The sequence below is a fragment of the Bombus pyrosoma genome, linkage group LG4 (genome assembly GCF_014825855.1).
Source record: "Bombus pyrosoma isolate SC7728 linkage group LG4, ASM1482585v1, whole genome shotgun sequence".
NCBI lineage: Eukaryota > Metazoa > Arthropoda > Insecta > Hymenoptera > Apidae > Bombus > Bombus pyrosoma.
The window spans coordinates 4408549-4421646 of NC_057773.1; the positions used below are offsets into that span (position 1 = coordinate 4408549).

General features: G+C 29.5%; 5 protein-coding genes across 7 annotated transcripts; 3 read left to right on the forward strand and 2 right to left on the reverse strand.

Annotated features, from left to right (window-relative positions):
* Window positions 1-3: 3 nt before the first annotated feature.
* LOC122566794 (tRNA-specific adenosine deaminase 1) lies at window positions 4-1512 on the forward strand. The gene is made up of 3 exons (XM_043724552.1): window positions 4-692; window positions 778-1029; window positions 1132-1512. The coding sequence occupies exons 1-3, from the start codon at window positions 4-6 to the stop codon at window positions 1409-1411; spliced, it is 1221 nt and encodes a 406-aa protein (XP_043580487.1). The 3' UTR covers window positions 1412-1512.
* LOC122566795 (RNA 3'-terminal phosphate cyclase-like protein) lies at window positions 1453-3116 on the reverse strand. Its single transcript, XM_043724553.1, has 7 exons — window positions 2968-3116; window positions 2639-2878; window positions 2374-2540; window positions 2125-2299; window positions 1900-2050; window positions 1726-1830; window positions 1453-1657 (listed from the first exon to the last, which is right to left on the reverse strand). Exons 1-7 carry the CDS (start codon window positions 3107-3109, stop codon window positions 1513-1515), a joined length of 1125 nt encoding a protein of 374 aa, XP_043580488.1. The 5' UTR covers window positions 3110-3116; the 3' UTR covers window positions 1453-1512.
* A 237-nt stretch (window positions 3117-3353) lies between these two features.
* Window positions 3354-4096, forward strand: LOC122566801 (UDP-N-acetylglucosamine transferase subunit ALG13 homolog). The gene is made up of 2 exons (XM_043724565.1): window positions 3354-3494; window positions 3601-4096. The coding sequence occupies exons 1-2, from the start codon at window positions 3402-3404 to the stop codon at window positions 4018-4020; spliced, it is 513 nt and encodes a 170-aa protein (XP_043580500.1). The 5' UTR covers window positions 3354-3401; the 3' UTR covers window positions 4021-4096.
* Window positions 4097-4576: 480 nt separating this feature from the next.
* Window positions 4577-7129, reverse strand: LOC122566796 (succinate--CoA ligase [ADP/GDP-forming] subunit alpha, mitochondrial). Its single transcript, XM_043724554.1, has 7 exons — window positions 6936-7129; window positions 5962-6197; window positions 5665-5886; window positions 5424-5528; window positions 5127-5306; window positions 4830-4964; window positions 4577-4745 (listed from the first exon to the last, which is right to left on the reverse strand). Exons 1-7 carry the CDS (start codon window positions 6970-6972, stop codon window positions 4659-4661), a joined length of 1002 nt encoding a protein of 333 aa, XP_043580489.1. The 5' UTR covers window positions 6973-7129; the 3' UTR covers window positions 4577-4658.
* Window positions 7130-7874: 745 nt separating this feature from the next.
* Window positions 7875-12770, forward strand: LOC122566787. Of its 3 annotated transcripts, none has more exons than XM_043724514.1 (13): window positions 7875-8412; window positions 8935-9119; window positions 9290-9581; window positions 9667-9773; window positions 9858-9985; window positions 10074-10213; window positions 10279-10394; window positions 10469-10592; window positions 10653-10878; window positions 11006-11173; window positions 11235-11435; window positions 11511-11593; window positions 11684-12770. In XM_043724514.1, the coding sequence occupies exons 2-13, from the start codon at window positions 8936-8938 to the stop codon at window positions 11811-11813; spliced, it is 1899 nt and encodes a 632-aa protein (XP_043580449.1). In that variant the 5' UTR covers window positions 7875-8412; window position 8935; the 3' UTR covers window positions 11814-12770. The 3 variants fall into 3 exon arrangements, with proteins under 3 accessions (XP_043580449.1, XP_043580450.1, XP_043580451.1); XM_043724515.1 differs by having other exon boundaries at window positions 10279-10388; XM_043724516.1 differs by having other exon boundaries at window positions 7877-8412; window positions 11250-11435.
* Window positions 12771-13098: the final 328 nt, after the last annotated feature.

The window sequence follows — 13098 nt, forward strand, 5'->3', positions numbered from 1 at the left end:
AACATGGAAGATCTTGCAGATCAGATTGCACACCTTTGTTTAGAAAAATATGATAAACTTGGTAAGAATGGTAAACCATCAGAGAAGGAGTGGACTGTGCTATCAGGCATAGTGTTAAAAAAAAAGGACAACTCACTCACTTTAGTAGCTCTTGCTACAGGCACAAAATGCTTAGGAAAATTAGATTTAATAAATACGAAAATATATGAGGAAGGTTGCAGATTAAGTGATTCTCATGCAGAAATTCTTGTTAGACGTGCCTTTTTGAGATATTTATATGAGCAAATCAATTTCTTACTCAGTGACTCTAAAAGTGATGTTTTTACAATAGATGATCAGAAAAAAATTAAAATAAACGATGAAATATCGTTTCATTTATTTACGAGTCAAACTCCTTGTGGAGATTGTTCTATATTTTTGAAAGAAGAATTCTATGAAGATGATGCACCTCCAACAAAAATGATAAAATGTGATTATAATAACAGAGTGGAAACAATAGAATCAAATGCCGATAAAAAAGAAAAACAAATAATTAAAGATATATATAGAACCGGTGCAAAATGCATAAAATCCGAAAAATGCCAAGATCCTCATTTACCTGGAATAAACTACCATGTGGTTGGACCGCTACGTACTAAACCAGGAAGGGGAAATCCTACTCTTAGTTTATCTTGTTCAGACAAAATAGCAAAGTAAATACAACTGTGTAATATTATAATTAATATTAAATAGTATTCTTATAGAATATGAAAATTAAGCTTTATCTACTGATTTTAGATGGAATTTACTTGGAGTACAAGGATCACTTTTATCAATATTGATACCTCCAATAAAAATGGAAACTATTGTAGTTGGAGGCAATTCACCTTTTTCCCTTGAGGCGATGGAACGTGGATTGTACAAACGATTCAACGAAAAAGTACATAAACTAAAGATTGTACAAAGTAAACTTTACTTTAAACAACAAAAAAATTCTGAGAGGAAACATCCATGTCCATCAAGTATAATATGGTGTGCTGTAAGAAATCGGTAATCTTTAATATTTACTTTTACTTAAATATTTATGTTTACTTTTTCACTGATAAAGCTATGATTTTAAACAAGATGGTTTTAATAATTGTTTATTTATAGCGATACTGAAGTAGCAGTTGAGGGTAGAAAACAAGGAGCTACGAAAAAAAAGAAAGGTAGCAATCTACTTGTAACGAGACGCGCTCTTTTTGAAATGTTCTTGCAAACTTGTGATAAATATCGACACCCTGATTGTAATATAAGACATCCTAAAAAGATTACCTATTTGGATTGTAAAATGTGGTCTAAAAATTATCAAAGCTTGTGGAACACTTTAAAATCAGGATCTTTTCATGCTTGGCCTTCTAAACCAATTCGGTTACAAACATTTGTGTTATAGAATATTAATATTCTTTAATATACAAATAAGAAGATTATAAATATGTACAAATATATATATTTTTAAAATTGGTACATATAAAAAATAAATACAATACTATTTTACAATGTTCGTTTACTTATATTAGTATATCCTACACCTATACAGGTTAAGACAACTTGTTCTAATATTTCATCTTCTTCTTTAAGTGGCTCGATTTTAAAAACAATTCCAAAGAAATCTCTTAAATCGCGTAAAAATTGTATCCTGTGGTAATATCATACATCAGTCTTATCATTTTAGGATAAATACAAATATATAAAACAGCTACTTACATTGCCGGTGATAAAGGCCCTGTTACAACTTTAGAAATATCTTTCCTACCCAATGCCATAAATATTGCAGTCATAGCTTGGAAAGCTGAATCTACACAACCATTTCTAAAATCATATATATTTATATAATATTTTCATTATCTGATGTATATTCATTAGTTATGCTTGCTTTACCTGTAAATTTCATCAACTAATTTCATAGCTGCTTCTTTACCAATATCTTCTGGTACACAAGGCAAAGAAGCTGCTGTCATTAGAGGTGAAAATGCTTCTCCACCAAAGATAACATCAGTTGTTGTTTCAGCTGATAAAGTTACTCCAAAACCTATCATATTTTCAAGTATTTAATGATATTTAACATATTTAGCATTATTAGTTACCGAACAACTAAATACATACCTGGTGATTTTCCACTAGATGCACCTTTACAATGATCTGTATGAATGTAAATATCTGGCAAGAAGTTTAACAGTACACCTTTAGCAGACTCCACAATTCGATTAGCAATAGCAGGAGATACACGTATACTACATGCAGTACCTCTAATCCTTTTTACCATTCCACTATTTTGAAGCTAAATATGCATTTTTTTATTTTTAAGTTATAAATCATAAATACTTTAATAAAGAAGATATGCTTTTTACTAACTTGAATACTTCTAAGATTACGACTAGGAGGACATTTAAATTTAATTTCTCCACCACCTAGAGGTGCAGCTCCTCTTTTATTAATGGTAAAGATAACTTCATTATCACCAGACAGGAATCTTTTTAATATAGGTACAGCACATACCTTTAGTCTGTCCACAGAAGGATCTTAAATACAATGACATATATACAATTTTTTAGCCGTTTGCCATTACAATAACTGACAATGTTTTGTGCTTAAAAATTTATCATGAAGGATTAGTTACCTATTGTATTATTAGTGATTCCTTTGAGTTTTATATCCACAGCTTTTTTACAAAATGGAGCTAATATCATAATTCCTTCTAGATAATAACCAATACCTCGTTGTACACTACAATCATGCTCTAATTCACCACCATACAATAATCCAGGATTATAATATAAATTAGTTCCTGTTTCATTTAATTCTATTCTTGATCCATTTGTTATTTTATCCAATAAGCGAATAAAACTGACTTCGTACTCTGCACATAATAAATATATTAATAATAATAAAAATATAATATATTTAAATCTTTGAATATTTTCAAAAGAAGTATATGTTTAAACTAACCTTTAACTCCTGGATCGTCATCTTTAACTCTAATATTTGTAATTCGCACAGGCTTGCCTGATAATGTTGACAATAATAAGCGATATCGTAAATAATTACACCCTTCGTATATTAAAACGTTATTTTTTCTTTCGGCTGGCATGTTTTATTAAAATTCGCGGCGGTAAACAAATCGATGTGATGGAAACATGGAACTTGGAACTTTCTGACGTCATAATACTGTTTTATCAAGCACAGTTTTTCTTCTAGATTATTTATTCGTACAGTCGGTACAATTCTGATACGTACAAATTGAACAAATGTCAATTTGACAAAATTATTGAATATTTTTGCCGAATTCTTGAAAAACAATATATTATTGCACGAACAACAATTAAGATAGTGATATATGATCTTATTAATATTCGAATCTATAATATCTTTAAATATTTAAAATGACACAATTGACACAAAGGATATTTGTTACTGTTGGCACAACCAAATTTGATGAACTAATCGAGACAGTACTTAGCTCAGAAGTTTTAGAGGTAAAAGGCTATGAGAATTTCAGTTCTAAACATGAAGTTATAAAAACATTTAGTAGTAAATCTGTAACCCAATTTAGAGTAATTCTTTAAACATATATTATTTTAGGTATTATCGTCAAAAGGATATTATGAAATCATCTTGCAAGTTGGCAGAACGTTATTTGTACCAGATTGTACCCCACGTTGTGGTTTTGTCAATATTGAATATTTCAATTTAAGCGCAGATGTAATTAACTATGTACAAAATGCTGATCTTATTATAAGTCACGCAGGAGCAGGAAGTATTTTAGATGCTTTAGAGTGTAGAAAAAATTTAATTGTAGTTGCAAATGAAAATTTAATGGATAATCATCAATTAGAATTAGCTGAGCAACTCTATGAAGATAAACATTTATACTATTGTACTTGTAAAACTTTGTTAAACACTATACAAGCCATGAATTTTACTCAGTTAAAACCTTTTGTTAATAAAAGAAGTAGACATATTGCTAAATTTATAGACCAAATAATGGGATTTTTACCATGAAAGAAAGTTTGAAAAATATTCCAAGAAATACAGTTTTTTATTTATTTATAATAAACAAAAATATTTAAGAGGTTAATATTTATATTTTCCTTAATATATTTAGATTTTTATTGTTGTACAATATGGATATATAACAGCTTTATTTGTTATAACAGATATAGCTTTAGTATAATTTACAACAATATAGTTTAAATAACTATTCCTTAAAATTATGATTTAATAGCATAGAAAAATTTATAATTTCTTGTTAATAAAAATGGTAACGAAGAATAGTGGCAGTTATTATTAGATACTTTTTATAGCATCTTTGGATGGTTGCTAATTTTTAAAATAAAAGCTATATCAGTAAAAATATTTTCTAAATACTGTACAATGTCAACATAAATTTAGTTTTTTAACAAAGTGACATATTTCTTTGCAAGCATTCTTTTTAGGAATAAGATAATCGAGCAATCTCGCAATATTGATGAACATAATCACTGTTATCAATGATTTAATGAATTTGCACATTTCAATGCATTATATCGTTTTGTCGATTTCTTAGACGGTCCTAGCATTGTTTATACTTTCAATTTATTGTATGAAGATACATCCATATGAAGCAAACTACATATGTATATTTATAGTGGCATGTGTCTTTAATTACAGACCAAGCCAAGACGTGTCATTTCTTTCAAAAGTTCATTTCCCATTTGCGCAGGGCTCCTTGAAACTATTACACCAGCCTAAATAAAGTAAAACCATATTTACATTTATATTTATCATACCGAAAATATGGGTTTTATTGTAAATAGCAAATAAGTTAATACCTTTTCGAGTGCATTAATTTTATCTTGAGCACCTCCCTTTCCGCCTGAAATGATAGCTCCAGCGTGTCCCATTCTTCGACCGGGTGGAGCAGTAATACCAGCAATAAACGACACTACTGGTTTAGCTTTACCTCCCTATGATTATAACAGACATATTACATTCATATGCGATAATATTTAAAAATGAATTGCACTTATAAGGATATAGAACTTGGAATTAGATTCTTGGAATATAAGGAACAGTGAGTTAAAATAGGATGAGGATTTGGGTACCAGTAACTTAGAAGAGCAACCAACAGTATTATTTTGAATGAGATATTCCGCCGCTGATTCTTCTGCGCTGCCGCCAATTTCACCAATCATTATAATACCATCACAGTCTGGGTCTCTAAGGAATACATCCAAACAATCAATGAAGTCTGTTCCATTAAATGGATCACCTCCAATTCCAATACAAAGTGTTTGCCCAAGACCAGCCTTAAAGAAAAATTTTCTTACAGTTTCTTATTACAAAATTATTCTAAAAAACTCTTTTTATTGTATTATTTAAAAAAGAATTATATTTTTTAAGCAAAAAGGATATCATTCACTTACAAGGGTAGTTTGATTTACAGCCTCATATGTTAATGTTCCTGATCTTGACACAATACCAATTTTTCCTTTTTGATGTATATGTCCTGGCATAATACCTATTTTGCACTACAAATAGATATCTGTTATATGTTACCATATAGATATGTATCAACATAGTTATACATTTGAATTTAAAAATTTGCATATAATTTGTATGTAAAATACAAGTTTTTAAATACTGATAAATATTAAATATCTGCACCTGCTCTGGAGCTATTATTCCTGGACAATTTGGTCCAATTAAACGAGATTTGTTTTGTTCCAAAAGTCGTCTTTTAACTTTGACCATATCATGTTGTGGAATACCTTCAGTAATACATACAATTAATGGCATTTCTGCATCTATTGCCTCCATAATAGCTGCAGCTGCACCTGGAGGAGGAACATAAATTACAGTTGCAGTAGCACCTGTAGCTTCCTTTGCCTAAAAGAAAAACACAATTAATACATTAATACATTTATAAATATATAAAATATAAAATGAACATTCTTTTCCCACCTCCTTCACACTTTTAAAAACTGGTTTTCCTAGATGTTCTGTACCAGCCTTCTTGGGGTTAACACCACCTACTATTTTAGTACCATATTCAATGGCCTGTTGACAATGAAATGTCCCCTGTTTGCCAGTGAAACCTTGACATATAACTTTGGTATTGGAATCAATTTTTAAATTTTTCCTAGTATCTACATAGTTGAACCTTATTTGGGTACGCAATAAATTACCACAGTTTCTGACTAAAACATAAAAGAAATGATTTTTTTTGTTAAACATTTTTTTAAGAAATGAGATTTTAAAAGAATGTAGGTGCTGATATACTTCTACCTTCCTTGTAATAAATGTAATAATAATAAAATAATACATATTTTATGGCATAAAAAGATTTTAAGGCATTGCTTTAAACATTATTTGCAAATAGATGTTATTTATAGGGATAATATCAAATTTCTTAACTTTTGGGTCAAGGTTCATTAATTGTATATTATCCAATGATTAGTATGACACTTATTCTGATAGAGCAGATTAATTAACATATTAAAAAAACTATGCCATTGTGTTTAATGGTTGTATAGAATCAAATTAATATGTATGATATAAATAAAATATAATAAAAAGAAAAGAATTATGAAGCTTCTGTTACAAAGTACAAATATGTGAAATAGACAAAGACTTAATATGGAATTATATAATGTTTAATTAATAGTTAAGATTGTTAAATCTACTGAGTTAAAACCATATATTGTCAAAAATATTAAGTTATGAAAAATTACATATGTCCTTATATAATTGAAAATGATAACATAAATGGAACTTATTTAAAGTATTTTTAGTTAAAAAAATGATAGAACATGAGTATCACAAGAAATGGGCGTGAAATATTACGATATCTCACAAACATGTTATAATTATATTTCGAAATATACAAAGGTCTTCTTATAACATTGAAAAATATCGGACGATTATTTTCATCTTACCTGTGAATTTTGAAAATGTTCTGATAGCCACAGCCATTCTTTTAATTGATGTTTCTCTTAAGATAGTCAATAAACGAAATTGGATTATTAGAGGATCACCATTAGAGGACTACCACAGCGGACGAGCGAGGTCAAGTTCGAAAGAAAATACACGGACGAATTGTACTTACTTAGCGCATATACATATAGTTTAAGTATATCTAATGCTCCAGATTCGCTATGAACTTGTCAAATGACAGGAACATTGAACATCGAACTGATTGGTCCATTCTTCTATAAAATATTTTCTTCAAGCTAATTTTCAACGCAAAAATTTTATTGCTGGGTAATCTTGTACGCGATTTTAGACACGTCAGAACAATCAAATATTTATTATTTCTTTATTATTAAACATTAGAAATAAGTACTTCTATAGTTTCTCGTTTATTTTTAAATTCTATTTCCTTTTTTTTATTTTTGATATAACATTTCTATTTGAAATAATGGGATATACTTTATACTGAAGTGATGAGGTATACTTTAAAATCTAACTAGATATATAGATTTCATATAATTTAGAAGTTAAATATTAATGAAAAACTTCCGTAATTTCGCAACTTTTTTCTCTCTCGTTGCTAAAAATATAGGGGATTAGCTTTGTCTCTATTTATATCTTTGAAATATACACTAGACTTCGCGGTCATATAAACAGATCGTGACACTCGTTGGGGAAAACCATCCGAAAGTTGAGTTATGAAACATCAATATGGAAGACAACAAAGTTCTTGTTCTTGTAAGACGGATACAGGTGAGTAGAGTGTCTCCATCTCTTTCTGAGACATTCATACCATGTCATGCATGCGCAGAACGTAAACTTTCTTGTCTTTCATGTTGATTTTCCACGACTCAATGTTCGGGCGGTTTCTTCTATGCTTCTAGTATATAAGTGACGACACCTAATTATAAGATCGTGTCAGACTTACTCGTCTTTCGTCAAATACATACGTTTTAAATAAAAATATAAAATTAGAATAATGCAGTAAGAAATTTAAACGAATACATCATAAAAGAATTAGTATCACATGGATAATCAACTTCATGCTCCGAAAATTGGTAATAAATATAGTGGTAGTTTTATAGAAAGAAAAGGTAGCATGCTGTATAATCAACGGAGGCCACCGAAAAAGTGAGCGTAGTTAATGAAAGTTACGATTGATGGTATCATAGTTGCCAAATGTAGATTACTGAAAGAAAGTCTACATAAATCCTTTTTCGATTTTATTGTTATTGCTGATATAAGAATTTAATTATACACAAATTTTTCATATGGATCGAATAGTCTGTTAAAATTTGTAGTGATTCGATTACGAAGTTAACATTGATGGGCATAGATAGAACGACATAAATGACAGTGATGTATAGAAAATAAATATCTTGATAAAAATGACGTGGTGAAGAGAGCCTTACCGTTTTACAAAACCGTCGAAGGAATTGCAAGGTATACGCTCTTTCAACAGTTTCTAGTGTTTCATTTCCATTCTTTCGTGATACCATTCCTACAAGCATCTCTGAAAGGGAACAATAAAAATTATTTCAAGTGCCGAAGGTTTCAAATATAATTTCAAACGTAATTGGAGAAAATTATATTTTTGAATTTAAAAAGTTATATTAGTTACATTGTTCATATATAGCACAAAAATGTCTTAGTATATATATATAATATGTATATGTATATATACATATATATATATATACCTTATGTATTACGTGTTATCGAATTATTTTCATTACGATAAAAGACTAATATTGTTATATATTTAGAGTGTATTTTTTTTTAAGATAAATGAAAGCTCTGGTCATTGAGAAATAAAGAAAATATGTCTATATTCTTTGCCGGAATATACAATTTTTTCAATCATTTAGTATTTTATTTAATTTATTTCAACTATTTTACATTTTATAGTGATATTTTTTCATTAACGTTTTATGTTAATGATAATTAATTGAATTTATCAAACAGGATGGAAGAAAGTGCAAGTTCTGAAAATATTTGGTGTAAAACTAAATCAGACGAACAAAATAATTTGTATCATGCAGAATCTATAACTTCCTCTATGGAAGCAAATTCTACTTCTTTAGCAGATATATTTGATACAGCTTTTACATCTACAGTTGATCCTTCTCCGCAACCAAGATTTAATTCAGGTAGAGATGAAATAACGATATAAGACATATATTAATTCATTTTTTCATATTTTTAGTATTGAATTTCTTCTAAATAAAGCAATAATGGAGTTTGTTAAATGATTCACATGAAAATAAATTACATACAAAGGGATCATAAATAACTTCAATATTCAATTTTTTCATTCCAGGCAACGAAATGGAATATGATCACTTATTTGCAGAAAGTGATGTAGAAGATTTAGATGTGGTTCCTATTAATCCTTATGTAAATCCATCTCATCATACTGCTTCAAACAGTAATTTTGTTTTTGGAACTTATTTACGTGGGCCTGAAACAGCAGGAGGAATATTACATGAACGTGATCCTCCAGTAAAACATAAAAGTAGAAAAAATGAAGACCGTAAATCGTTCAACAACCAACACTCTGATAATTTGGGTGTAGCTGGACCATCTAGGTCATCAGATGGAATTTCTAACAAGTATGAATTTAGAATTAAGTATAAAATTTTTTTGTGCTAGATTTGTACTTAGATCAATAATTATTAATGAAAATGTTTTAAACAGAGTTATGCAAAATATGGAAAATGACAGTGCCAATGAAGTCAATACTTTGTATCACTCAGTTTTGCCAAATACAATTAATTCTCAGCAACATTCTACACATGCAACAAGTATGGTTTTTGTTTCACATGAATAATATATGAATAAAAAGTAATAAACAGATAATTTATATAGTTTCACTTTATATTGGATAGAAAATGATGATACACCGTCAGCACCTGATCTACAATTAGATTGGTCCTCGAGTAGTGACGATGCTACTAGTAGTGATGATGAAGATGGATCAGTTGAAGTTCTTGTTTCAGTAAATCATAATAATAAGGTGAAATATCTTTATTATGTTGAGTTATTTAAAAATGTAATTTATGTTAAGAGTTTAAGATACAAAGCGTTTTACTATATTTTAACAGCAAAATTCTGCACAAAATAATGAGGAAGGTAATCGTCCAGTAACTGTAGTTGATTTAACTGTGGAATCAGATGAAGAGCATACACCTCCTACTCCTACAACTTCAGTAGTAACTCCGGCTACTACAGACTATGTACCTAGGTATGAATAACAAATTATTTTATGTATAATACACTTCATTACTGATTTTAATAATTTTTTTACAGTGGGCACAACACTTATTGCTTGCATGACCATATATATCACGGTCGATGTATACACCACAATTATAGAATTCCAATTCCTGTTATACCTGTAAGATATAATCAAATACCAGGTACAGGTATGATAGAAAAATTAAAAGAAAGACTAACAAAATTTTCAGTGATGTTATTTCGAATTTGTTCTTTTTTATAGATGCTTCTACAGGAATGTTAAGACCACGTATGCATCCAGTACAAGAAAGACTATGGAGGATGCAACAACGTGTACAAGAAGTACATAGGCGGAGTCTTCATCCTAGATTCTCAACACATCACACGTTAGTATTACAATAAATATTGGAAATTTCACATCATACAATACTTTTTATATTTCGTAGTACAACGTCATGCAATCCACATGTGCATCAAGCAAGCCAACATACGTGTAACAATGGAAGTGCTAATTCTGCGAATAATCGTTGCAACGGTGCAGAAAACATGACATTTGCAGAAAATTATTTCCCGCCTCCAATTTTGCCACCACCACAACAACCTACTGTTTATAGTCATCCAGAGGCTAGAAGGCCACCAAGCGTTAGCCCGCCTTGTCCCGAAATAATTCAGGTAATTCAGTGCATTCAAGATTTATATTATACATATAATTTTAATGTTACAATGAATTTATAATTTATTTCCTTTTCGTTTCTATTAAATTTTAGCATTATTGATTTATATTCTTTTTTGTGCTTAGGAAAGTCCTTTGAGTGGCCAATTACCAACACAACCAATTATGCTGCCTTCAATGCCAGTTCATCCTTATGTACATCATATGTATCATCATTATAGTCCTCATCGAAGACCATCCGGTCCACAACATAGACACCATATTCATATCAATTGGTTACAACATCTTCATTTGGTATGCTTTCAAACACAGTACTTTGAATTCTATATATTTTTATACTTGTTATGTAATGTAGATGCGTTTCACGCAGCAAGGATCTGATGCTCACGACATGATGCCATTTCCATCTTTGGGTTTGCTGCATCCAGCGCGTCAAATGTCGGCGCAACTTGAGAATTATATGCGCCTTGTTGACCTACGACGCATGGCCGCTATTAGTTGCGGTGCTACACAGGAGTCAATAGAAAGTCACACATTCCGTCATAAGTACAAACGGGTAAATTACGTAAAAATTGACGTATATGTTCATTATCATATCATCCTTACTTCGTGACATTTTCTCGTTTTATAGGAGAAAAAAGTCGAAAATAGTGAAGACGCTATTGAAAAGTGTACTATATGTTTATCCGAATTCGAAGACTGCGAAAGTGTCAGGTACAAATTAATTCTCATACGTAATGTAAATTAATTTCAGCAATTAATTTTTCACAAATTATATTTTTCTAATATTGTTTTTTTATACAGGAGGCTTCCATGTATGCATTTATTTCACATAGACTGTGTCGATCAGTGGTTATGTACTAATAAACGCTGTCCTATATGTCGAGTGGATATTGAAACTTTTTTACACAAGGAGCTTGAAAGCACTGCATAGTTTAAGGTCGATTTTAACCATCCGTTTTCGTTTTTAAGTATAATCAGGTAATATTCACATCTAAGTATTTTAAAAGATCCTATTCATAAATAAACCTTTTTCTGACACTGCTATGAATGTTGATGTAAAAAAATTTTACTGTGAATAATCAAAATATCGATAATGGAATAGAACTAAGTTCCTGGAGTTGTAGGAGAGAGATTTGTTTTCATTATCTTTACATCCGTGTCATGGGTATTAATAATAGTGTATATAAAAAAATGTTAGGTTTGTTTATTATTCGTTATTATATTAATAAGTCACCTAATTTGATCGATAATTTATCGTGTATGAAATGTTTCGGATGGCAACATTGTTAGATTATAGCAAATATTTTAAGTGGTACATCTCTTCGTGGTTTTTTATTCTACTTCTTTTATTATGTGACACATAAAAACAAATTAATCAATCATAACAGCCAATACAATGAATCTTCTAAATTAGAACAGAAACGAATGTAAATTAATAATAATTACGTAAAAATATATTACTCCTGTGTTACGGTAATTCTCTACTGGGTGCTATACTGATACATAAATTTTATATATGCTAAACATATTTTGATGATTTGTCGAAATGAATTATTAAATATTTCCGCGTCGTTCTTTGAGGCTATGTATACTTTTCGTAAGTTTTTATATGAAACTAGTTTTTTAATAAAACTGTATTCGAACAATTCTTTACTAATAACTTTTTATTCTTCATAAAAGAGTATATCATCTTATTAAGAAAATATGGATGATCGTGAAGTTTAGTGAAAAAAACAATGATTTAGAAAAAAACTTCCTATTCTAAACTTCATTTCCGCATCATTTTATTGGTACAGTTAGTAATAATAAAAAAGGACATGTATTTTAATTCATTAAGTTGGATGAAACACTTTGTATAATATTCAATAAATTATTATTATTATGTCTAGTGCGTAATAAAAATAATTATTATCCTTTTGCATTTGAATGTCGGCGCTGTGACAGCATAATAAAATTGTCTACAAATTCGAATGCCGTCATGATGACGATACGCTTTTATTATGCTTGTACATTTATGATTCTGTAATCGAAAAGTATTGTAAATGTCTGTTACTCTTTAATCTAAAATATATTTACTTCCAGATAATCTGTTGTTTATTAATATCTATCTATTTAGATATATGCATATAATAATAATACTTGATAAATTTGCTTCGATCGAGTATGTCAACTGCAAAGGGCTATAATATAATATTTCCATTACATTGTACGCTTAA

What these genes read in the sequence shown, in the direction of transcription:
- LOC122566794 (XM_043724552.1), top strand. Translation starts at nt 4, where the DNA reads ATGGAAGATCTTGCAGATCAGATTGCACACCTTTGTTTAGAAAAATAT. An exon ending in TGTTCAGACAAAATAGCAAA is followed by an intron (nt 693 to 777) that starts GTAAATACAACT and finishes TACTGATTTTAG; the next exon opens with ATGGAATTTACTTGGAGTAC. An exon ending in TGGTGTGCTGTAAGAAATCG is followed by an intron (nt 1,030 to 1,131) that starts GTAATCTTTAAT and finishes GTTTATTTATAG; the next exon opens with CGATACTGAAGTAGCAGTTG.
- LOC122566795 (XM_043724553.1), bottom strand. Translation starts at nt 3,109, where the DNA reads ATGCCAGCCGAAAGAAAAAATAACGTTTTAATATACGAAGGGTGTAAT. An exon ending in TGACGATCCAGGAGTTAAAG is followed by an intron (nt 2,879 to 2,967) that starts GTTAGTTTAAAC and finishes TATTATGTGCAG; the next exon opens with AGTACGAAGTCAGTTTTATT. An exon ending in TTAGTTGATGAAATTTACAG is followed by an intron (nt 1,831 to 1,899) that starts GTAAAGCAAGCA and finishes ATATGATTTTAG; the next exon opens with AAATGGTTGTGTAGATTCAG.
- LOC122566801 (XM_043724565.1), top strand. Translation starts at nt 3,402, where the DNA reads ATGACACAATTGACACAAAGGATATTTGTTACTGTTGGCACAACCAAA. An exon ending in TTAGCTCAGAAGTTTTAGAG is followed by an intron (nt 3,495 to 3,600) that starts GTAAAAGGCTAT and finishes ATATTATTTTAG; the next exon opens with GTATTATCGTCAAAAGGATA.
- LOC122566787 (XM_043724514.1), top strand. Translation starts at nt 8,936, where the DNA reads ATGGAAGAAAGTGCAAGTTCTGAAAATATTTGGTGTAAAACTAAATCA. An exon ending in GCAACCAAGATTTAATTCAG is followed by an intron (nt 9,120 to 9,289) that starts GTAGAGATGAAA and finishes TTTTCATTCCAG; the next exon opens with GCAACGAAATGGAATATGAT. An exon ending in GAAGACTGCGAAAGTGTCAG is followed by an intron (nt 11,594 to 11,683) that starts GTACAAATTAAT and finishes TTTTTTATACAG; the next exon opens with GAGGCTTCCATGTATGCATT.
- LOC122566796 (XM_043724554.1), bottom strand. Translation starts at nt 6,972, where the DNA reads ATGGCTGTGGCTATCAGAACATTTTCAAAATTCACAG. An exon ending in CTGTAAATCAAACTACCCTT is followed by an intron (nt 5,307 to 5,423) that starts GTAAGTGAATGA and finishes TTTTTCTTTAAG; the next exon opens with GCTGGTCTTGGGCAAACACT. An exon ending in ATCTCATTCAAAATAATACT is followed by an intron (nt 4,965 to 5,126) that starts GTTGGTTGCTCT and finishes TTATAATCATAG; the next exon opens with GGAGGTAAAGCTAAACCAGT.